At 39.0% G+C, this 24,701-nt stretch overlaps 1 protein-coding gene across 2 annotated transcripts; it reads left to right on the top strand.

Moving 5' to 3' along the window:
* Nucleotides 1-6,897: 6,897 nt before the first annotated feature.
* C7H5orf46 (chromosome 7 C5orf46 homolog) lies at nucleotides 6,898-23,225 on the top strand. 2 transcript variants are annotated; one of them, XM_044916871.1, is made up of 5 exons: nucleotides 6,898-7,001; nucleotides 13,697-13,705; nucleotides 13,872-14,007; nucleotides 18,350-18,407; nucleotides 22,271-23,225. In XM_044916871.1, exons 1-4 carry the CDS (start codon nucleotides 6,932-6,934, stop codon nucleotides 18,396-18,398), a joined length of 264 nt encoding a protein of 87 aa, XP_044772806.1. In that variant the 5' UTR covers nucleotides 6,898-6,931; the 3' UTR covers nucleotides 18,399-18,407; nucleotides 22,271-23,225. The 2 variants fall into 2 exon arrangements, with proteins under 2 accessions (XP_044772806.1, XP_021557626.1); XM_021701951.1 differs by lacking the exon at nucleotides 13,697-13,705 and having other exon boundaries at nucleotides 22,271-23,222.
* The last annotated feature ends 1,476 nt before the right edge of the window (nucleotides 23,226-24,701 follow it).

Raw genomic sequence — 24,701 nt, 5'->3', positions numbered from 1 at the left:
TCAAAAATAAAACAATAGCTTAGGACTCAAAATAATGCTTACTGTAATAGCGGTGTGTGCAAATGAGCCCACAGCAGAAGTGATTAATTTTGCCATGCATTAGGCCAGGGATGTGGTCACAATGTTTTTCTGAAGGATGAGTTGGTGGGAGTTGGATATTCCAAGTAAAATTAATGGAGTGATGGAATAACTAATACTCTGGAGGTATGCCTGGTAAGGCAAGAGGGGAAGCTGTATTCAAGAGTGGTGGGAGGTTATAATGCAAAGAGTAACATGTATTAGACACACATTGTGCTAAGCTCTTTATAGCATGATCTCATTTATGCTCATAAAAATTTTATGAAGCTGACACTTGTTATCTTCATATTCAGGATGGAAAACTAAAGTTCTCTAGTCACTATTAGGAACTGGAAAGATATTATATAATAAATAATTATATAATAAAATAATGAAGGGACAGAGACTGATCCTCCTTAGTGGACTGGATATAAACAATCTGTGTGAGCATTTCAGTACTTGCCAGGTAAATACTAGTCCTTATGAAGTCAGAAATGAAATCCAGGCCATCTGACTGCACACCTGTGCTCTAAGACTCATTCTATACTATGACTAAGATAAAGTAAAACTATTGATTGAAAATAATTTATGAAGGGCTTTCTCCACAAGCAGTAAGGAGCCATGGAAATTATTAGAGAAGAGAAATGACAAGGATATTAACATAATCATGTTTAGAAACATAAAAATGACAGCAATGTTGAGGTGATAGGAGAGGTGTACATCAGGAAGACAAGTTGTTATTTCAACAGTCAAGACAAAGTCCCAAACTATGACACTTATGGTGGAAATGAAGAGAATTTGATAAATGTGAAGGCTATTTAATAGGAGAATTGATAGGACTTTGTGAACAAATGGGCTCCATAGTGAAAAAAGAGTTAAAGAAAATTTGCATTTCTAGGGGTGCCTGGGTGGCTAAGTCAAGTTAAATGTTGGCCTTCAGCTCAGCTCATGATCTCAGGGTCCTGGGATTGAGCCACTCATGGGGCTCCCTGCTCAGTGGGGAGTCTGCTTCTTCCTCTGACCCTCCCCCCCATATGTGCTTTCCCTCTCTCTCTCTCTATCAAATGAATAAGTAAAATCTTAAAAAAAAAAAAAAGAAATTTGAATTTCTAACTCTTAAATTGATGGATGGCCATGTGCTTATCTGAGATTGTAATAGGGAAATAAGAACAGAGGAAAAACTAACTATGAACTTTAATACTTAGTGATTTGTGATTTCTTACACTTCCCAATATCCTGTTTCCTCTTCTCCCTCCTTCCCTCTCTCTCTATTATTTCTTCTTGGCATGTTTGTTAATTAAAGCAAACTTCAAGATTCAGTTAGCTCATTTTAATGTTCACTTCTAATACTACTGAAGAGTCTGAAGGTTCATTCCTAGAAATATGTTACGCTCTTCCATGCTTCTGTGCTTTTGTAGATGTCATGTCTCCCACGTGAAGTGTCTTCTCCACAACTTGCTTGCATAGTGAACACCCATAGACCCGTTTTTCAAGGCCCCAAACAAATGATACCTCCATGATTGCCTCTTGAGACAATGTTAACCACTATATGATACACTCCCATAGGAATCTGTTCATAGCTCCCTTAGCATGTCTCATATTTAAATTATAATCATTTGGTTACATATTTGCCTCCTCAACAAAGGTGAGGTCAGGGACTAGTGTTTTACATTTTCTTGTCCCTCATGCCTAGCAGAACACCTGGCAAATAGCACAAGCTCAATAAATGTCCATTGAATAAGAAATTAATAAATTGATCAGTGGCATAAGGATTGACTAAGACAGAAGCTACATGTAGAAAGGTGACAAAGAGTATGGTCACTCCTCAGCACATGGTCACGAAGGCCTGGGGAGCCCTTCCTAAAGCCACATTCATTCCTTCCAGAGCTGGTCTAAAATTTTAGCTAGAGTGAACCAAAAACAAGAGAGAGGCTAATGATTTGCTTATGAGGAACACAGGGGAAATATATGTCCCTGATGTGACATTAAAGAGGAACTAGGCCCCTCGATAACCTCCGACTTCCACTTTCCACACGTGATTTTCCCTTCTCATGTACTAACTTTTAATCATTTATTTGACTTCCTCATCCTTGTCGTTCCCTCTCTGATCTGGGGTTAAATGCAAGAAAACACTGACGAGTGCCTACCCCTGTAGGGTTGCCAAGATTGGGCAGATACAAGTATAGGACACTCAGTTAAATTTAAATTTCAGCTGAACAACAAATATTTTTAGTATAAGTTTGTCCTGTGAAATATTTGGGATGTACTTATATGAAAAAATTATTCAGTATTTATCTGATATTCAAATTTAATTGGACATCTTGTGTTTTATTCTATAGCCCTATCTCCAGTTTACTTTCTGCCAAGGATTAAGACACTCCATATCCTGCACTTCTGATACATCAAGCTGAGCTACAATAGAGGTGAATAAGGTGGGTCAGAGCTTCATCCAGGAATCAGTGGGAAACCTACAGACTAATGGGAAAAACAAAGCAGACACAGATGGATCTGTAAGCAAGCAGGCTAGTGAGTGCAAGCTTCCTTGTTTGACCCAGGCTCTTTGTCAGTAGTAGCCCTGAGCACATGCCAATGCAACATAATATAATAGGAGTGCAAACTTTGAAATCACACATCCTTGAGTTCAATTCCTTACTGTGGCTCACACATGATTTGTAAGCCTGGACAAATTATTTAATTTCTCCAAGCTTGAATTCCTTATATAAATTAGAATAATAACAGCAGCCTCCCACCAGCTTCACCGATATGTTGCATCTAGTATGATACCTGGACAGAGTTATCCACATTAGCCTATTACTATTATTAGCCCTAATGCTGCTTACATGGCTAACTGTCACTCCATCCTCTGGGACAACCCAAGGTAGAACAGGATAGGATAAGACAGGAGAGAAGAGCATAGGACAGAACAGAATAGGATAGGACAGGGTAGAATAATAGGATAGGGTAGGGTAGAATGGAATGGAATAGAATAGAATGATTAGTCTACCACTTATTTTTTACTTAGCATGCTCAAGGCACTGTGCTAACTGTATGCCTATATTTTCTCATCAAATACTTGTAACAACCCTGAGAGATATCATTATTCCTATTTTATAAATATTGGATTCAAAGCATAAAGAGATTAGGAAATACTTCTAAGGTGACAAGGTCAAACAACTTATAAGTGGCAAATCTGAAACTTCTGTCTGATCCCAAAGCCCATGCTTAACCAATAACACATACATCAAAATCCTTCTGTGAGATTTCCAACCCAGATTGCAATTCTTTCCTGTATTAAGAACCCTGATAACTGTCATTTATGCATGGAAATGTCCATAGGAATTAAAGAGTTCCATATTCCTTTCATTCTCATATCTTCTTACCACACTAGAATGGCATTCCAAGAGAAGGACCTTATCTTTGTCTTCCCAGCTTGGAGAAACCATCTTTCATAACTTCAGTTTCTTCTCTACCTAAAGGCAAATTCATTTGCTTATGCCGGTGGAGTATAAGTCACATCTTCTAAACTGCTATTAATATGGCACACATTATAGGCTCCTTATTTACAATAGCCAAGACATAGAAACAACCTAACTGGCCATCAGTGGATGGCCAGAGATCGTCTTACACACACACACACACACACAGTGGAATATTATTAAGCCATAAAAAAAAAACACAAGGAAATCCTATCACTTGTAACAACATGGTTGGACCTTGAAGGCATTATGCTAAGTCAAATAAGTCAGACAGATGAAGATAAATATCGTGTGATCTCACTTACATGTGGAATTTAAAAAACAACAATAAAAAACCAAACTCAGAGAAAATGAGATCAGACTTGTAGTTACCAGAGGCATAAGGTGGGGAGAGAAGAAATTGGAGGAAGGTGGTCAAAAGGTACAAACTCCCATTTATGAGATACGAAGTACTAGAGTACAGGACTCTAACCAACACTATTACATGATACATAGGAAAGTTGTTAATAAATCCTATGAGTTATCACAAGGATAAAATATTTTTCCTTTTTCCTTTCTTTATATTGTATCTACATGAGAAGATGGATGTCAGCTAAACCTATTGCAGTAATCATTTCACAATATATGTAAATCAAAACATCATGCTATATGCTTTGAACTGATATAGTGATGTATGTGAAGTATATCTCAATAAAACTGGGAAAACAAATAAATAAAGATTCTTTACAGCTTATCAGGTATTTTATCTGTTATCTCTCATATCCTTAAATACTGCAGACAAGTAGGCAGAAAATTATAATATGTCCCAGTTTCACAGATGATAAATTATTCATTTATTTGGTATGTATTTTTTGGGTATCTTCTACATACACTATTCTGGAAACCAGAGCTGTCTCAGTGAACAACATAGACCAGAGTCCTTCCATCCTGGATTTTAACATCTCTGGGAAGAGACACTTAAATAATGAAACAAAAAATAATATTTAAATGCTAAGAAAGAAGAACACAGAGTATACAAAAGATTACAATAGAGGGATCTGAGTTACATTAGAGAGTCACAGTTTTCCTCAGAAAAGAGGCATTTTAACTGAAATCTGAAACTAAAAGGAATAAACCAACAGAAAAGAAGAGATAAAAATACAGCGAACACAGAAAACTGAGCATCAGGCCCAGAGAGTATTTAATCAGGGTCATACAATGAGTCAGTGGTACCGACAGGAATAGCATCCAGCTATCCTGCCCCCTCAGTGTGGTGTTTTTTCCTTGATACCAGACCAATGAAAGCTGATTCAGGAACTTGTCTGCATGCCCCATTTAGCTGGTATCCTTGAGAACAGTAGGCCTCTCTTCCAGGTTGCAATATTAGAGTCTTTGCTTGCCTGTACAGTGTTCTTATGGTGAATAAGAGCCCCCTGAGGGCTCAAAGCTTGTACAAAGCAGAAGGTATTGTTAGTCTTTCCCATGCAAATACAGCCACATATCAGGGACCACAGCATGGCTAAAAGAGGAAGCTTGAGTGTTATTTTCCCCCTAAGACCACTGGACAAGCACAGTGCTCTGCTAAGCAGTGACCCTGATGGCATTAATCTAACTCATTGAAAGCTTCCTACTATGGACCACTATCTCTAGCTCACAACACTTTGTATAGGAGTAACAGGATCGGGGTCTTCTTAATAAGGTAGTTTGGAGTGGGGCACCTGGGTGGGGTGCTTGGGTAGCTGAGTTGGTTAAGCGTCTGACTCTTGATTTCAGCTCAGGTCATGATCTCAGGGTTCTGAGATCAAGCCCCATGTTGTGCTCTGTGCTGGGTGTGGAAACTGCTTAAGATTCTCTCTTTCCCTCTGCCTCCCCACCCCCCAACTCTCTCTTAAAGAAGAAGCAGAAGCAGAAGCAGAAGCAGAGGAAGAAGAGGAAGAGGAAGAGGAAGAAGGAGAAGGGGACGGGGAAGGGGAAGAAGAAAGAAGAAAGAAGAAGCAGAAGCGGAAGAGGAAGAAGAAGAAGAAGAAGAAGAAGAAGAAGAAGAAGAAGAAGAAGAAGAAGAAGAAGAAAGAAGAAGGAGGAAGAAGAGGAGGAGGAGGAAGAAGAAGAAGAAAATAGGTTGGAGTGGGAGAGAAGACCTGGAAGGGTCCAAGCAGAGCTGCTTGATTGCTTTCAAGTGCAGCCTGGTGTCTACAGAGAAGTACTAACCTGAGTTAGAGAGCCATGTCCTGGCTCTGTGACACCAGACAAGCCTCCTGTTTCCATATCTCAATTAATACAATAGGGCCCTCTGATACTCACAGTGTATATGTTTTGGTCAATCTGTAAGTTTAGGAACTAAAGCCTCATCCTAATTAACTAAATTTATAGCAGTTATCAGGATAACCAATATCATATAGACTTGAACTAAATTTAACCCCTGAGTGTCTCATCTCAACCCCAATATTCTTTTTTACAGAGTGCAAAAATTTATTTTTCTTTACTTTTTTAAATGTTTGCTATATGCCTTGAGTAACATGTATTCAACTCTGAAAAAGACAGTCTTGCCCTGAAGGAACCTACAGCATATTGGCGGAGACATTTAGACACACACCTATCAGGCACATAGAGGAGCATCTACCTCTACCAGGAAGAACCAGAACAAGCTTCCCAAGGACGCGAAGTCAAAGCTGAGAACAATTAGAAGAGCCATACGAAGCTCCCTGAAGATTCAGTAGTGAATAAAACACTCTGCCCTTAAGAGATTCATGGGCTAAAGAAGAAGGGAGCTCGTCAAGAACTTCATTCTCAAATAATATGTCAGGGTTCCAGAAGGCAGACGATAGAGCAGTTGTCTGGAGTGGGGTGGAATCATCATCATGAAGCTTTCACAGGGAAGGGGGCATTTGAACTTGAGCCTGAGGAATAGGAGGAATGTTCTTAGGGGAGATGATGGGGAGGATATCCTGGGACAAAGAGCATGAGCTAAGGGCATGAGGGTGTGAATGGGCATGCCCACGTGGGGACAAGTAATTAGTTCAGAGCATGGAAAAACAAGCAGAGTACACAGGGAGGAGAGTAGGCACACCTCACTAATCTGATTTGTTGCCTGTTCCTTAGCCCTGCATAGTCATTCTGCCTGAGAGCCATCGGATAATCAATGCTGGCATTGTAACTACCTGTAAAGAGCTACTCCAGTGCTCTTTATAAAATACACATTAGAAACACTGACAGGGTTTTTCTTTCCCTATATGAAAAACTTTTGGTTTAAAAGATAGGGCAGGGTTCATTATAGAAATCCAAGCACAAGCTGTGCAGATATCTTGTGCAACAACCTAAATTCCATAGCAGATGATGTCACCTATAAATGCCTTATAAATGGAGCAAGTCTCTGGGAGCATCTGAACAGGTGATCTGCACCAATACCCAGCGCTACAGGCATGGCTGTCTCAGTGCTGCGGCTGACAATTGTCCTGGGACTACTCGTCTTAATCCTGACTTGCCAGGCCGGTGAGTGCTTCTGAATGCGGCTCATGCAATATGCAGTAGTCAGCCAGGAGTCCAGGGAGGCAGCAGCACTGATCCAGAACATAAAGGGGAAAGAGGGAAAGGGGGCTTTGGGCAGTGCAGAAAGAGCATTGGACTAGGGAACTAGAGGCAGATCTAACAAAAAGAAAGTAGGATTTTCATTCTAACGTGCTTCAGTTACAGCCTCTATCCTCAGTGAGTGTATGAAGTTCGGGATGATCTTTTTTCTTATATATTCATGTAATACAGTGACACTATTATATTATAAATTTCTTGACAGCGGGGGGGGGGAGATTTATTTTTTGATGATTCTAACAAATAATGTTTAAAGGTAAAGAATATATACCTGGAGGGGCGCCTGGGTGGCTCAGTTGGTTAAGCCGCTGCCTTCAGCTCAGATCATGATTCCAGAGTCCTGGGATCGAGCCCCACATGGGGCTCCTTGCTCTGCGGGGAGCCTGCTTCTCCCTCTCCCTCTGCCTGCTGCTCCCCCTGCTTGTGATCTCTCTCTCTCTCTCACTATCTCTCTCTGTGTGTCAAATAAATAAATAAAATCTTTAAAAAAATATATTAAAAAAAAAAGAATATATACCCCGGAATAAGACTCCTAGGCCTGGCTCTACACTGATCAGGAATGTGACTTCAGGCATGTTATTTCACCTCTCTGGGCCTCACATGTTAAAGGGAATATCAGTAGTTAACTTTCTCATAAAGTTATCATGAAAATTGAATAAAATTGAACAAGAGACAAAAGTCCGGTCCTTAATAAGCACCCAGTAAATAGTAACTGTTACTGTTATCATGTATTATTTCATTTGAGTCTCATAATAATCCTCTTAAGTAAATATTCAAAGTTTTATCATTTCCCTCTCAGCAGGTTAACAAACAAAGCTTGCAGAAGGAAAGTCACTTGGGCAAAGACACAGGTAGAAGAGGCATACCTGGGACTGAAACCCCAGGTCCTTCGATTCTGTCCATTATGACTAAGCGCCTACTTCTTTCATGTCTGTCCCAAGCACATAGAGGACCACAAGGCAGCTTGTAAGATTCCCCTTAACTTATTTTTGGCCTGCAGAAGGTGGTGAGCTCTTGACTTGTCTTTATTCAGAAGGATAGGTCAGAAAACACAGCCAGTGCAAATAGTTTAGTAACAGAGCCTTTTGAAATGTTCTAAATGTAACCTGGCAGAACTCAACACTATTAGCCAGCCACTGTGCACCAGCAGAACATAGAGGCAGGTACCCTAATGGAACTGCCACAGAGATGGCCTCAGACACCACCGTGACCATCAACATCCGGAGTCATTGCTACAGTAAAGCGAAAGATGAGATTTATATTCTAAGGACCAGTCCCCAGCTCTGTCTCTCACGAACTCTGAAACTGGTTAAATCAGTCCATTGCTTTGAACCTCAGTTTCTTCATCTATAAAATGCGGTAACAATCAACTTCACCAGGTCAAATGACTATGCTTTTGTAATCACTTCGTAAACTATAAACACTATACAAATACCAGCAGTACTGTATTTTTTCCCTGAACTTTATGGTAACATTTACTGAAAAACTCAACCAAGTAGTTAATATAAATAAAGGCTAGTCCATATTATATTTGAAAAGAAAAAATATTCAACTATTAGCTTTGCTAATTTGTTTCTAGTATGTCAGACTTCTTAATTTTTATTATTTTTATTTATTTTTCTGTTTTTCAACATTTTCAAATGCCTTAATATTTTAACCACATTTTTCAATTTTCATAATCTCCTAAAGCACAAGAGAAAGAAGCTACTATGAATCATTTTGTTACTATTACTATTAATATATTTTATTATATATATATATGCACCCATTATTATGGTTATATATCCATAGTAATGCAGCAAATGCAGCAAGCATTTATTGTGGGTTTACCTTGGACCCGGTGATAAGTGGTATATATGTATGTAGATACGGGTATATACATATATATGCATATATATATACACATACATGATATATGTGAAAGATATATAAAGTATCTTTCAATACTGACAATAACACAATGAAGAAACTGAGAAAAAGAGTGGTTAAGTATTGTGTGCAAGGTTACATGGTGGATTTTTTTGCTGAAGACAGGAATCAAACTCAGGTATATAGGACTCCAAAACATATGGTCCACCATACTCTAAAACCTCTTAATATAGCTATGGTCCAAGGGCTGGAGCCAAATATCCAATCTTCACACATATTCCAAACCAGAGCTCTTTGTATAATGAAAAGCTAGCATTTAGTGTCATATTAAAATAAAAGGTCAGTAAAATTAACTTGTTATGCAAGTATGCATATAGCAACATAGGAAAAAGGAACTTACTTTTCATGCAAGAAATTGCTGTTTTGTACCTGGTAAATGTCTTCAGGGGAAAACTGCTTGAAGATAGTACTATATCATGTAAATAATGTGCTCTGTGGAGTTAAAACAATTTAGGCTCAAACCTTGGCTCAGCCAGATTCTAGAGGTGTGATGTTAGGTGAGTCATTTAATTTCTCTGAGCATCTGTTTTCTATAAAACCGTGATATTTTCACTGAACTAAATAAAGATTAAAGCATGTCATGCTTTAATCAATATCCCAGTAATACAATATCCCAGTACCTGCTCAACAGGCACATCACAAATTTCCATTCTCTTTCCTTCTTCCTGTGATGAAAACACAGCAATTCTGGTCACTGTGGTGGCCCTGCACTCCATGTAAGGATCATGTCTATATATGTTCATTCATACCTTAACTCTTAGCATATGCTATGCACATCATGGTAGGCTCAAAAAATACTTGCTGAATGAAAACACCAACAGCTAAAGGAACAAATCTTGTGTTGTTGTTTGGTAAACAACAAATGCTTGCAGATTTGAAAGCCATATTTTTTGACTAAGAGTTTCCATTTTAGGACATAATATAGATACGAGGCTTCTAACATAATTTTTGATAGCCTCCACACAAGAAGCTAGTTACATCTCCTTCATTCAGAGTCATGGGGAACAAGGTCTAGATGTTGGGACTTTTTGAGTTAAAACTTGTGGTGGGGTTGGCAAAGGAAATACAGGATACCCAGTTAAATTTGAATTTCAGATAAACAATGAGCAATTTTTTGGTTTAAGTATGACCTAAATATTGCATGGTCATTCTTACACACAAAAAAAGTATTTGTTGTTTATCTGATATTTAACTTTATTTGGGTAGCCTATATTTTTATTTACCAAATCTGGCAACACTACTTGTGAGGCTACAATAAAACTGAAAGATAAGGGTCCCACTTCATCCAGGCACCAGAGTCCAGGGGGGAGGCCACTTGAAGCTGCTGACACTCTTCCCTTACTTTTAATCTCTTGAACAGACTACAAAGCAAAGCCAAAACCCCCCAAGGGACCTTGCATGTCCCCAGCCTCACTCTCTGGATCCTTAGTCCTCATTCCAAAAGGCACTTGACTAAGAGTTAAGAGTAAGAAGCCTGAATTTAGAACTCCATCCTCTATTTTTTTTTAATTTTTTATTGTTATGTTAATCACCATACATTACATCATTAGTTTTAGATGTAGTGTTCCATGATTCATTGTTTGTGCATAACACCCAGTGCTCCATGCAGAACGTGCCCTCCTCAATACCCACCACCAGGCTAACCCATCCTCCCACCCCCCTCCCCTCTAGAACCCTCAGTTTGTTTTTCAGAGTCCATCGTCTCTCATGGTTCGTCTACCCCTCCGATTTCCCCCGCTTCATTCTTCCCCTCCCGCTACCTTCTTCTTCTTTTTTTTTTTCTTAACATATATTGCATTATTTGTTTCAGAGGTACAGATCTGAGATTCAACAGTCTTGCACAATTCACAGCGCTTACCAGAGCACATACCCTCCCCAGTGTCTATCACCCAGTCACCCCATCCCTCCCACCCCACCCCCCACTCCAGCAACCCTCAGTTTGTTTCCTGCGATTAAGAATTCCTCATATCAGTGAGGTCATATGATATATGTCTTTCTCTGATTGACTTATTTCGCTCAGCATAATATCCTCCAGTTCCATTCACGTCGTTGCAAATGGCAAGATTTCATTCCTTTTGATGGCTGCATAATATTCCATTGTATATATATACCACATCTTCTTTACCCATTCATCTGTCGATGGACATCTTGGCTCTTTCCACAGTTTGGCTATTGTGGACATTGCTGCTCTAAACATCGGGGTGCACATACTCCTTCGGATCCCTACATTTGTATCTTTGGGGTAAATACCCAGTAGTGCAATTGCTGGATCATATGGTAGCTCTATTTTCAACTTCTTGAGGAACCTCCATACTTTTTTCCAGAGTGACTGCACCAGCTTGCATTCCCACCAACAGTGTAGGAGGGTTCCCCTTTCTCCACATCCTCACCAACATCTGTCATTTCGTGACTTGTTAATTTTAGCCATTCTGACTGGTGTGAGGTGGCATCTCATTGAGGTTTTGATTTGGATTTCCCTGATGCCGAGTGATATTGAGCACTTTTTCATGTGTCTGTTGGCCATTTGGATGTCTTCTTTGGAAAAATGTCTGTTCATGTCTTCTGCCCATTTCTTGACTGGATTCTTTGTTCTTTGGGTGTTGAGTTTGATAAGTTCTTTATAGATTTTGGATACTAGCCCTTTATCTGATATGTCATTTGCAAATATCTTCTCCCATTCTGTCGGTTGTCTTTTGGTTTTGTTGACTGTTTCCTTTGCTTTGCAAAAGCTTTTTATCTTGATGAAGTCCCAATAGTTCATTTTTGCCCTTGCTTCCCTTGCCTTTGGTGATGTTTCTAGGAAGAAGTTGCTGCGGCTGAAGTCAAAGAGGTTGCTGCCTGTGTTCTCCCTTAGGATTTTGATGGACTCCTGTCTCACATTTAGGTCTTTCAACCATTTTGAGTCTATTTTTGTGTGTGGTGTAAGGAAATGGTCCAGTTTCATTCTTCTGCATGTGGCTGTCCAATTTTCCCAACACCATTTGTTGAAGAGACTGTCTTTTTTCCATTGGACATTCCTGCTTTGTCAAAGATAAGTTGACCATAGAGTTGAAGGTCCATTTCTGGGCTCTCTATTCTGTTCCATTGATCTATGTGTCTGTTTTTGTGCCAATACCATACTGTCTTGATGATGACAGCTTTGTAATAGAGCTGGAAGTCTGGAATTGTGATGCCACCAGCTTTTCTTTTCTTTTTCAATATTCCTCTGGCTATTCGGGGTCTTTTCTGGTTCCATACAAATTTTAGGATTATTTGTTCCATTTCTTTGAAAAAAGTGGATGGTATTTTGATGGGGATTGCATTGAATGTGTAGATTGCTCTAGGTAGCATAGACATCTTCACAATATTTTTTCTTCCAATCCATGAGCATGGAATGTTTTTCCATTTCTTTGTGTCTTCCTCAATTTCTTTCATGAGTATTTTATAGTTTTCTGAGTATAGATCCTTTGCCTCTTTGGTTAGATTTATTCCTAGATATCTTATGGTTTTGGGTGCAATTGTAAATGGGATCAACTCCTTAATTTCTCTTTCTTTTGTCTTGTTGTTGGTGTATAGGAATGCCACTGATTTCTGTGCACTGATTTTTTATCCTGCCACTTTACTGAATTCCTGTATGAGAACTCCATCCTCTCTTACTATTTGTGAGACCCCTGCAAGTCACTTAATCTTTTCAGTTTCTTAGTCCAGTGAGCTAAGAACTGCATACCCTATAAGAATGGTCAAGGGTAAAATCACACGGCATTTGTAAAGTCATTATTTACAGAACTACCAAATGATGTACAAGTGATAGAATTTCTCCTTGCCATCATTCTTATTATACTACTTTCAATCTTATAACATACTTGTGGTTAGATCATAACTTTTCTGTCAAAGGCCATACAGCTCATTTTTGTTGTTGTGGATATCTTGTATTTTATAAGTAATCTATGTTTGCTGTAGAAAAATTAGAGAATATAAAGAAACAGAGGTATTTCCATTGTGGGGAGGGTGGGGAACAAGGCTATGCAGTTCAGCACTGAGTGCTTTTGGATCCAGATTTTAATACCAGTCCGACATGGGATTGAACTCTATTTTGGCCACTCACTAACTCTGTGCTTTGCACTAGCTCCTAAACTTCTCTCAACTTCAACTTCTTGACCTTTAGCTTGAGATAATAGTTTTGCGTACTTCATAGTGCTGCTGTGAGGATAAAATGATGTGACCATGCATGCAGATCATCTGTCATAGGTCTATGTGTAACAAATGCTACCCATTATTATGTCATCATTATTATTACAACAGGTCAGGGATTGCATGGAGAAAAATACATTAAAATGGGCATTCTGGGGGTGCCGGGGTGGCTCAGTCCATTAAGTGGCTGACTCTTGATTTCGTCTCAAGTCATGATCTCAGGCTCATGGAATTGAGTCCCGTGTCTGGCTCCTCGCTCAGTGGGGAGTCTGCTAAAGACTCTCTCCTTCTGCCCTTCCCTCCACTCACTCTCACACTCTCTCTCTAAGATAAATAAATAAATCTTTTTTAAAAGGTGGGGGGCATTCTATATTTCAATCCTGGCACTGGCATTTTTAACTCTGGACAAGTTACTTAACTTCCATGAGCTTCAATTTTCTCCATCAGAAAGGAAACCCATGTCTAAGAAGTATTGATATATGCTGTTTTTAGGAATAAGCGAGATGATGCATGTGAAGACTTTGTCAGGGCAGGCATTAAATGTTCAATAAATATAACTGTACCAAGCTGTATAATTAACAAGAGGGGATACAAAGCGGTCTAGGGGCTCCCTTCAAAGAAAAGAATCTTCCCTTTCTTATTGCTGAGAATCACCTGAGATTCTGTTCTGTTTTTCAGATGACAAACCAGATGACAAGCCAGATGACTCAGACAAAAACCCAGAGCAAGAATTCCCCAAATTCCTAAACCTCTTGGGCACAGAGATCATTGAGAATGCAGTGGAGTTCATCCTCCGCTCCATAACTAGGAGCACGTAAGCCCTGAGACAAACCTTGCTTTTGTCTGGTTCGCTGTCAGTAATGACCACATTGTATTAAAATGAATAAGAAACAAAACTGTGCATGACAATATATTATTTGAGTTGAAAAGTATTGCCCTACCTTAAGATATATTTGCATCTGAGTGAATTTCCCTAAATTCTTTTGGAGTGTGCACATTCCCAACAAGTGGTTCCATAATTTTTTATTTCCGGATCAAGTAGGAAGGAGGAAGAGCACCGGACCAGGGAACAGAAGGCCAGGTTCTGGTCTCCCCACGTGTGCTACTTGACTGGGTGACCCTGATCAAGGCCCTCCTTCTCTGAGTGCCTCAGTTTTCTCATCTGTAAAGTTAAAAGAATAAAGGACCCACCCAGTGCAGGCACTGTAATTCTTTGGTGAAGGTGGTGAGTAGTGATGTGTGCACTAGGGAGAGGTGTGATGAGTCCTGCCTTTATTTTCTAGTTTGAGAAACTCAAGAGGGTTAGCAGAGAGAGTAGCTGATACCTCTTCAGAGACAATCTAGAGAACCTCTCATATGAGTGTTGATCATGAGGGATTGCCATGGTGGCAGAGCATACAGCCCAGAATCTTCCCAGGGTTCTCTATCTCCTTCCAAGCCCCCCTGTGCCCAACACCTAACACATCTTACTCCAATCTACACAGCTCTGATTTTCACTTCTACTTCACTCTGTTTTCATTCAACCCACCGTAAGCTCCCTACTTTCAGCTCTCCAAGATCCAATTTGTTCTGAATTTCCAGGTGCTTTCAATTTCCACTTCACTGAGCCTCTGTCTCTAATTCTCTCCTTCATAGACCCCAAAGCCCAGTTTGACAAAGTGTGGTCTAGAAACCCTGGAGAATTTGTACAAAATGAAGTTTCCTTCATCTCATCTTGTGTCTTCCTAGGACAAAGCTAAGGGTATGCTTTTTAACAAGCTTGCTGGTGATTCTGATATCCCAACAATTTTGAAAGCCCTTGATTAGATGCTCTGCACTACATGGCTTCCCCTTAAAGGTCCACATATCCTTTAAATTTTTATTCATATTTTGTGTAAATGTGCATCTTAGCTTTTTTTTTTTAAGGGAAATGCTTCTGACTTTTTTTTAGATTCTCCAGGGGGTCTATGACTAATAACATTAAGAAACACTTCTATAGAGAAGTAATCAGGGGCCATGTTGTAATCTCTGATTTGCTTAAATCAATATATCATCATGTGATGGGCAGGATTCTGCATGCCATCTTCATGCACAAATTATTGAAACTCACAGATGTTTATTTTTGTATGGTTATTTTTCCTATTGGTGTTGCTTTTGCAACTGTTGAGTTTCAGTGATTGTTAATGTAAACAAGGAGGAAGCTGACAAGGAAGCAAGAGTAATACCCATTATGTACAAAGTACACATTACACTCCAGTTGAATTCACATTGTTACAAAGCACAACAATAGCAATGCAAGGAGTTGAAGCAATAATATTTCTTTTTATTCCTTCCTTTGAGAATTCCCCAGACATAAAATAACACTTTTTTTCCCCTCTGTTAACCCTGAAAGCTCATTATCTGAAATACAAGACAATTGCTGTCAGCTCTGGATTCGGGAATGGCACTTCGACTTCAACCATTTCCTTTTTTCCTCATTAGTAAACAATGTTCTTTCTGTTTCTGGAGCTTAAAACCATCTCAGGCTCTCTGCCCTTGCTTACATTTCCTAAAATGTTCTTTCCTTCTCTTGTGGCTAGTGCTTTGTCTCACAGCTCATCTAAAAGTCACCTCCTCAGAAAACAGTTCTATGACCACTCTTATTCACACTATCTTCTCTCATTCCCTAGTTCTTCTCTCTTACTTTACCTTATCATAGTGTCGTTATAACATGTATCACCATCTCTATTTATTTGTAGTCATGCAGCTATGTGAAAGTAGGGATCAGGTCTATCTAGCTCATGGCTCTAGCACAGTACCTTATAGATTGAATGAGACACTCAGCAAATAGTTGAATTGATTAATTAAGGAAAGGTATCTTAGAGATCAGATCTAAAACCCATTACTGCAATTTGACTGAGAAATCCTGAGGGATCTTTGTAGCAAGACACAGCAGTCCTTGCTCAAGGGAAAAATCTAGCTGTCCTTTCTCTGTCCAAGGGAAGACCATAAATATAATGGGGATAGGGAATGGGAGGAGACCATCAAGAAGTGTTTCTAAGCACTTAGTATATACAAAGTTGGGGCAGAAATTGTGAAGGAAAAATCTAGAATGCAAATCCCTTCTCAAAGATTTGCAGTCCTTATGGTAAGATGACACAGCAAATGCCGTGATGACTAACATGCTAACTAAGATAAATGTCAGTAAAACATCACAGGTAATTTCTGGAGAATGGAGCTACTGACACCAGGATGTTTAGGGGAGTGTTTATAGCAAGGATGAGATGCAATTTGAGCCTTAAAAGACAAAATTTGATTAGAGACAATGACAGGAATGAGGGAATTTCATAAAGATGAGAATTTCCTTTATTTACTCCAATATATCTGATACCAAAGTACTGTGTCAGGCACATAATAAATGCTAGATATGTGCTTTCAGGACATTGAATAGAAGAGCTCACCTCCTCCACTCTGGATTACTTTAGAGCTGTGTAAACTGGATTCTGGTCACCATTGTTCTGAAAAAATATACCTATTCTTAAATCCTCTGACCCCTTGAGAAGGCTCCAATCCTTGTGAATTTCCCCTCACCTGCTGAATTTCCATGACACGACAATTTCCTTGTTCTCTCCCTACCTCTAACCATTCTTTCTCATTCTTTTTATCTGACTCATGACTTCCAATGACTTCCAAAATCAGATGTCTATTGTGTTCTTTTTACTGAGCTTCAGACTGAAATGATTAACTGTTTGCTAGAAAATTACACCTACGTTTTCCACCAATACCTGAAATTTAGCTGGTCTAAACCCAAACCCATCACCCCACAAACCTGTTCCTCCTCCCATGTTCCTTATTTCAGGAATCACATCCCCACCCACCAGAATCCAGAAACCTCGGGGTCTTCTTGGATCTTTCCTGCTTGTCAACACCTTCCTCAAACTGCTGAATATTCTACCTCTAATTTTTTTCCTGTGTCAATGCTTTTCTTCAACTTCACTGACTAGCTGGCCTAGTAGAGTTTTTTCGTCACCTCCTTCCTGAGCTCTTTTTATTAGATTTATGATTAGTTCCACTGTTTCTGTCTGTCCCCTCCCTCCAAACCATCCTCTACTTACTATCAGAGTTATATAACAAAAACACAAGTTGGGTTCTATTACTGCCATGCTTGAAACCCTTTTGTAAATTTCCATAGCCTTCAAAATCAGAACAAACGCATTTGGCTGAAGTTAAATGTTCTTTCCTGAAGCCTGTGTATCTATTAATCACGTATCTCACTCCTGAAGTCAAACACCTGATGCCCCCAATACCAAATGATTTGTTTCAGAACTGGTCATGTTTGTATAAACCCCCAACATCTTTGTACATGGCTCTTCTCTCTGCCAGCAAGGCCTTGCTAGGTAGACTTGTCCGCCTGGCAAGTTTAATCATTTCTAAAGTGCAATCCAAAGACAAGGTCTGTGAAGACCCCTATGATTACAAACTGCAGGTATTCATACTCCAGATTTCCTAATGCTTTGTAGGAACCCTCAATCAATTTTTTTTCTCCCCTCATTGTTTTAAATTACTAGTTCATTGTTTTAAATTACTTGTATCTGATTGTGTCTATTTTCTCCACTAGACTATAAACTTCTCACAGGCCACATTTTAATCATTTTACCTTTCCAGCAGCTACTGTGTACCCTATCCTTCAACAGTATAGTGCTTCTAGGATTAATTCCTGATTCTAGACATCTCAGTTTTAGACTTTGCTTTGCAGTTTACCAGCTATGTGATTTAGACAGGTTGTTTAATCTCTTTGAGCTTTAGAAGTTTCTTCATATGTAAAAAGAAATAAAAATTCATTCATTTATCCATTTATTTATTATTTATTTAATTCAAACATTTATTAATTTATACTATATGCCAGATGCTGGGGATATATTACTAAACAAATATACCAAAATATCTGTCTTATGCAGTTTATGTATGAATAGACAGTTAATGAATAGATTTGTTGGCAGATTCAAAGAGATAATTATGCATAAATAGCTTGCAACTACAAACTGTTATGAAAGTCTTGCATCTTATTAACTTATGACATAGGAAAATCTGCAGAACAAAATTGTGGCTCAAACATTATAAGACATCCTAGTGATCATTCTAACATTCTTGTTCAATCTCAGTCATAATTCATTTTTTCTCTTTTTTTTCTTTTCAAGAGGATTTGTGGAATTTGATGATAAAGAAGGAGAACATTCAGCAAAGTGACTTCCCCAGGTGATTTTAACTTATAATTCACAAGTAAAATAATAGCATATTGAACAAAAAAGGGGGGTCTGCGTTATTTTATTTAATTCATTTGGGCACGCCTGTGCCTACCTATAAGCAGAAAAGGTGTATTTTTTCATTTTTACTGTAGTTTCTTAAAATTAATTTTAAATACATGTATTTTTTCTTTATCATCATAAAGTCACCGACCTAATCAGATTATCTTAAGAGAGGAGGCAAACTGTGGGTTGAAACACGTAAGCACTGGGAGTTAGGGGACCTGGTCCTGCCACAACACTGCTCACTTGCTTTGTGCGCTTGGCACCTATGACATGAGGGGATTGTGTTCACTAATGTAGAAGAGCCCATGCAATTGTGCAATTAGTTACTCATGAGAAGAGTGAGATTTGCTGAACCTAATTCCAGGAGAAAAGACTAACAAGCTCTCTAATCCCACGGAGTTGGATTTATAGTAGTCTGCCCCCTTACCTGGGAGGGATAAGTTCCAAGATGCCAGTGGATGCCTGACACTGTGGATAGTACGAATCCCTTATATATGTTGCTTTTTCTTACACATACATACCTATAATAAAGTTTAATTTACAAATTAGGCACAGTTAGAAATGAACAACAGTAATAATAAAACAGGAGAATTTTAATAAACTAATAAAAGTTATGCAAATGTGGTCTCTTTCTCAGAATATCTTACTATACTGTCCTCACCTTTCCTCTTCTTACGATGATGTGAGACAATAAAATGTCTCCATGATGAGATGAAGTGACGTGAACTACACAGGCACTGTGATACAGCATTAGGCTACTACTGATGTTCTGACATTATGTCAGAAAGAGGATCATCTGTTTCCAGACCTCAGTTGACTGTGGGTAACTGGAACTGTGGAAAGCAAAACCACAAATAAGGGGTAACTACAAACAATATGGTTTGAGTACTCAGAAACACCCACTATTTCCTTATTCTATTCTCTCCTGAGAATGGATATTGAAATATAAGAACAGAAATGATATAGCTGGGAATGTAATTATTATATCAGTAGCTAGCATGAACTGAGTACATACTCTGTTTTAAGCATTAAGCTAAGTGCTGTATATGTAGTACCTAATTTCATTCTAACATCACTATGAAAAATGGGTATTCTTCTTTAATTTTGTAAGTAAGGAATGTGACCAAGTCACTAACGTTGGCAAGTTAGTAAGAGAAGAGGGAAGGATTTGAACTTAGGCAGCCTGATTCCAGAGTGTGCATTCTATCACTAAGCAGTAGTGCTAGTGGAGAACAAAGAACAGTGTAGAAGGAGGCAGTTGAAAAGAGTGAGCAAGCTATGTGATCTTACACATGCCTTCCAGGTGCCCATAGAAACAAAACACTACCCCTTTGGTTAACGAGTTACCTTACATGCATCTCCAAGAAGCATGGTCTTTCCTAACTTCTATTTCATATCTGATCTGGGAATGCTCCTTTTCCCTACTGCCTTCATTTTATAACCCGGGTGTTATTAACGTAAGCTCAGCAGGTTACTATCATATTACCCAGGAACATAGCCCACTCTTCTCCATAAGCTTCTAAAGACAGAAATCAGTTTTGGGCTTTGGAATCAAGAAATGCCCAACCCAGACACGTCTGACTCTCACCCCAAATCCAACTAAGCTTCTAAGAACATTCACTTAGGTTTGCATTTTCCATTTCCATCTTCTCAGAGAACAACTTACCTCTTGTTGCAAGTGTCCCAACCCTTAGCTGGTTCATTCAGGCTGCTGGTACACATCTCCACCCATTGGTACCCACACCCTGAATCTTTAGAGTGCTATACTAACAGTTCATGTCTGTCAATGAGACAGACATGTCCAACAGACAAGGTGCCACAAAGGAGTAGAAAGAGCGAAAGACATAGAGAGGAAAGAAGTTCAAATTCTAACTTGTCTGCTATTGGTTGTGTGATCCTGTGAAGGTCACTTGGCCTCCTTGAGTTTCACTCTACTCCTTATTAATGTTAAAAATCTCGGGAACTTAATTGTTCCAGATCTTAATGCCCGAATTTTTTTTTACTCCATATAAAAAAACTTTGAGTGAATTCATGAACCAATTGTAGATGTTCTAATGGTCAGTGAGGAATGACTCAATTTAGGGATATAAAAAAATTGGTCTAGAGAGAAGGAAGCCTCTAAGGCAAAGATGAAATTTTGAATGGTTTGATCAGAAGTATCTCTTTAAACCCTAGTGACTGTGCATTTAATAAGTAGCTTTAAAAGTTTCACATGTATGATAATTGCCGCAGCAAATCAAAAGCAAGTCACCACTTTAGAATTAAATGACCACAGCAATGCCTATTTCTCCAGTACAGAAAATGTGGCCGAAGTTCTAGGTATTTCCTAAATTAAGACAGACATATAAACAGATAGATATCTAGATATCCCACCTTTCTCCTATAACACATGCCCCTTTCTTACATATCCCTTTAGTGCTTATTTATTTTTTTAAAAAGATTTTATTTATTTATTTGACAGAGAGAGACACAGCGAGAAAGGGAACACAAGCAGGGGGAGTGGGAGAGGGAGAAGCAGGCTTCCCGCAGAGCAGGGAGCCGGATGTGGGACTCGATCCCAGGACCCTGGGATCATGACCTGAGCTGAAGGCAGACGTAGTGCTTATTTGATCTGTACCTACTATGTGTCAGATTCTGCCAGTACTCTCAAGATAAATAATGATGTCCAGCCATTGAGCAGTTGATAGTGATAGTCTGGGCTATCACTTAGCACTGTGTCCCCCAGGACTGTGGAGGGAAATGATAGAGTTATGTATAAAAGTGCCTTGGACATGCCTTGAAAGGAGGTAAGGGACATGCCTGGAGGAGGGTGTGGGTACTAAAAGGGCTTTACAAAGAAGGTGAACTTGCACACACATTCTCAGATGATTAACAGAGAGGGGCAAGGTCTCAAAAGCAACTCATCCAATAGTTGGACACTTAGTCAATCTGAGACCCTCCCAACCTCTGCTCAATCACATTGGTACAATTTCCTCATGTTAATAGACTTAAACTCTTATTTCCTCTTGTCCAGCATCACTTGAAATAAATCCCAGGGATTCAAGTCCCTAGTGTCTTAAATCACTAGATGTCTTAAAGTATACATTTCTTTTCTTGTATTAAAAAAAAATCTGATGAACCTCACCAGTCTATTGTCAAGTAAAAATTGGGAAAGTACTTCACGAATTCTTAATTTCTAATTATGTGTTTTGAATAAAGAAAAAATGTACTGTGGACCCACTAGATCACATGTTTAGAGTTGCTGAGTCAGAAATTCCAAGAGAAGAACATGAGAATAAATACATTTTGGGGTGGGGTGGGGCTAATAAATACATTTAACAGGAAATCCTCATGCTGCTGATGAGCAAAACTGCAGTTGGGTGTGACATTACTTAATATCCACTCCAGGATGTCTTATGGGAAAAGTTTCTTGCTGAATTTAGAGAAAGAAAAAATTTGCCTTCCCTAAAAACTGCTTCTTCTTTTCTCATTGTAAGATTTATGTAGCATGGTCTATTCTTTTATTTTTTTTTCCTGCCTATCCAGAAACTCAAAGTAAAACTGATTACTCATTTTATCCCTGAGTTTAACCTGTGTGCATCCTCTCCTCATCCTTGTCACTGATTCTTGCCACATATACCTTGCATTTTCATTTTTATTGTTGTTGCTTATTTCATCAAATATGTATTATAGTTGATTTCATTATAAATCATCTAGCATTTTAAAGTGCAAAAGCATAAAAATGTTAGAGAAAAGATTAAAAACTCTGTATTTTTCTTAAACCCTCTCTAGTTGGTAATTGTTTCCCTCTATCTGGCTTGTGTTTCTAAGGACACACCCACAAGGCTCCAGAATAACCTAAGGGCAGCCAATCCTGCTTTTCCAGTTCTGCTTTATGAGTCCTCCAGAACAGAGGCCCCAAAAGGAGCTCCAAGCAAGTTCTCAGGATTCAGGACCTGGCTCAGCCAAACACAACTTATTTTGAACATCCTGACTGCATTCTTACCTCTAGAAATCAGAATAAATGTGTCTCCTTAGGGGTCACATATCCTAGGGAACTGAGAAGATTTTTATTGGTAGCAGTAGTAACTTTCCTGAGCATATTTAAAGTTTTTAATTATGCCAAAAAATATATATATATACAAAAGTTATTATGAGCCAGAAAAACCAAAGAATGGTTCAAAATAAGGAAGCTAATGCCCAGATAAAGTAACACATCCAAAGTCACAGAATTAGGAAATGACAGAAAGGGAATTTGAACCTGACTCCAAAGAACTAACTCTTAACCCATAAAAATATATGAAGTTTCAGAGTTCAAAGCTTCATATGTTCTTTCTGGAAAGTCTTTCAGATACATCTGAGCCCACTCTCCTCGCTAGGTAAACTAAAAACCAACCATTTTTCAAATAAACAAGCTTATTACTTGTTCCAGAGAGTCTTCATTATTCTTACAGAATAGCAGAGTGCCGGGGATGGGAGAGTCCTGGAAAAGTCTCACGGAGCTCTTAATTTGCTCTACCACCCATTACACCGAGGCGGGGCCTGGTAGCCATTGCTACAGAACTTGCCAACTTGGTAATAGAAGATGGAACCCCTGTATAACCTGACCCAGCTGAGCCAGAAAGATTCTCCCAGAATTATTTGTGTGGCCAGTAAGACCAGACTGAAATCATGGAGCATGATGATAATTATGGCAGTGCTCTAGAATAAAGGATGTCTGTACTTCTGCTACTGGGTTCTCAACAGCTGTCCTGCGTCTGGCCTTTCCTAAGCACTCTGACTCTGAAAGAAACACCAGTGTTTCAATAAATCTTTTGTTTGTCTTGTTTCCTATTTTAGTAGCCAGAATATGTCTGCATGCGACACAAAGAACCTTTAATAATATAGATAACTAAACAAAGAGTGAACACCTACAAAATACCAAAAATACACGTTACTCTCTACAATAAATTCAGACAACCCACCTTCTGCATTTTCCAGAGATTGTGCCAATTTCTTCTTTTTTTTTACTGTGATATAATTGACATATAATATATGTAGTTTTAAGGTATAAACATGATGATTTGTTATACATGTGCAAAATGATCATAAGAATAAGGTTATTTAACACATCTATCACTCACATATTTACCATTTTTTTGCAGTAAAAAATTTTTTTAAAATATTTTATTTATTTATTTGACAGAGAGAGAGACAGGAACACAAGCAGGGGGAGTGGGAGAGGGAAAAGCAGGCTCCCCGCGGAGCAGGGAGCCCGATGCGGGGCTCGATCCCAGGACCCCAGGATCATGACCCAAAGCTGAAGGCAGATGCTCAACGACTGAGCCACCCAGGTGCCCCAAGGAGTAAAAATTTTTAAGATATACTCTCTTAGCAACTTACAAGTCCAAGATACAGTATTGCTAACTACAGCCACCATGCTGCACCTTACATCCCCAGAATGTACCGATCTTGTAACAGCAAGTTTGTATTCTTTGACAACCTTCACCTATTTCCCCCACCACCTTCTGCCCATGGCAACCATCAAACTACTCTGTTTCTCTGAGTTCCATTTTTTAGATTCCACATATAAATGAGATCATACAGTACTTGTCTTTTTCTGACTGACTTATTTCATTGAGCTTAACACTCTCAAGATTCATCCATATGGTTGTAAATGGCAGGATTTTCTTTTTTTAGGCTGAATAATATTCCTCTGTGTGTGTGTGTGTGTGTATTACATTTCTCTATCCATTAATTCATCAATAGACACTTAAACTGTTTCCATGTCTAGGCTATTGTAAATAATGTTGCAGTGAACATGGGAGTATACGTATCTTTTCAAGATAGTGATTTCATTTCCTTGGGATATATACCCAAAAGTGAGATTGCTAGATCATATGGTATTTCTACTTTTAATTTTTTGAGGAACCTGCATACTGTTTTCCAGAATGGCTGCACCAGTTTGCATTCCCATCAACAGTGCACAAGAGTTACCTTTTTTCCATGTTCTTTTTTTTTTTTTAAAGATATTATTTATTTATTTGAAGAGAGAGACACAGCGAGAGAGGGAACACAAGCAGGGGGAGTCGCAGAGGGAGAAGCAGGCTTCCCGCCAAGCAGGGAGCCCGACGCGGGGCTCAATCCCAGGACCCTGGGATCATGACCTGAGCCGAAGGCAGACGCTTAACAACTGAGCCACCCAGGCGCCCCTCTCCATGTTCTTGTCAGTACTTGTTTTCTCTTATCTTTTGATAATAGCCTTTCTAACAGGTGTGAGGTG

Source organism: Neomonachus schauinslandi, chromosome 7, assembly GCF_002201575.2.
Source record: "Neomonachus schauinslandi chromosome 7, ASM220157v2, whole genome shotgun sequence".
Taxonomy (NCBI): Eukaryota; Metazoa; Chordata; class Mammalia; order Carnivora; family Phocidae; genus Neomonachus; species Neomonachus schauinslandi.
The sequence above is the reverse complement of the archived record's forward strand: the minus strand, read 5'-3'. Positions and strand labels throughout refer to the sequence as shown.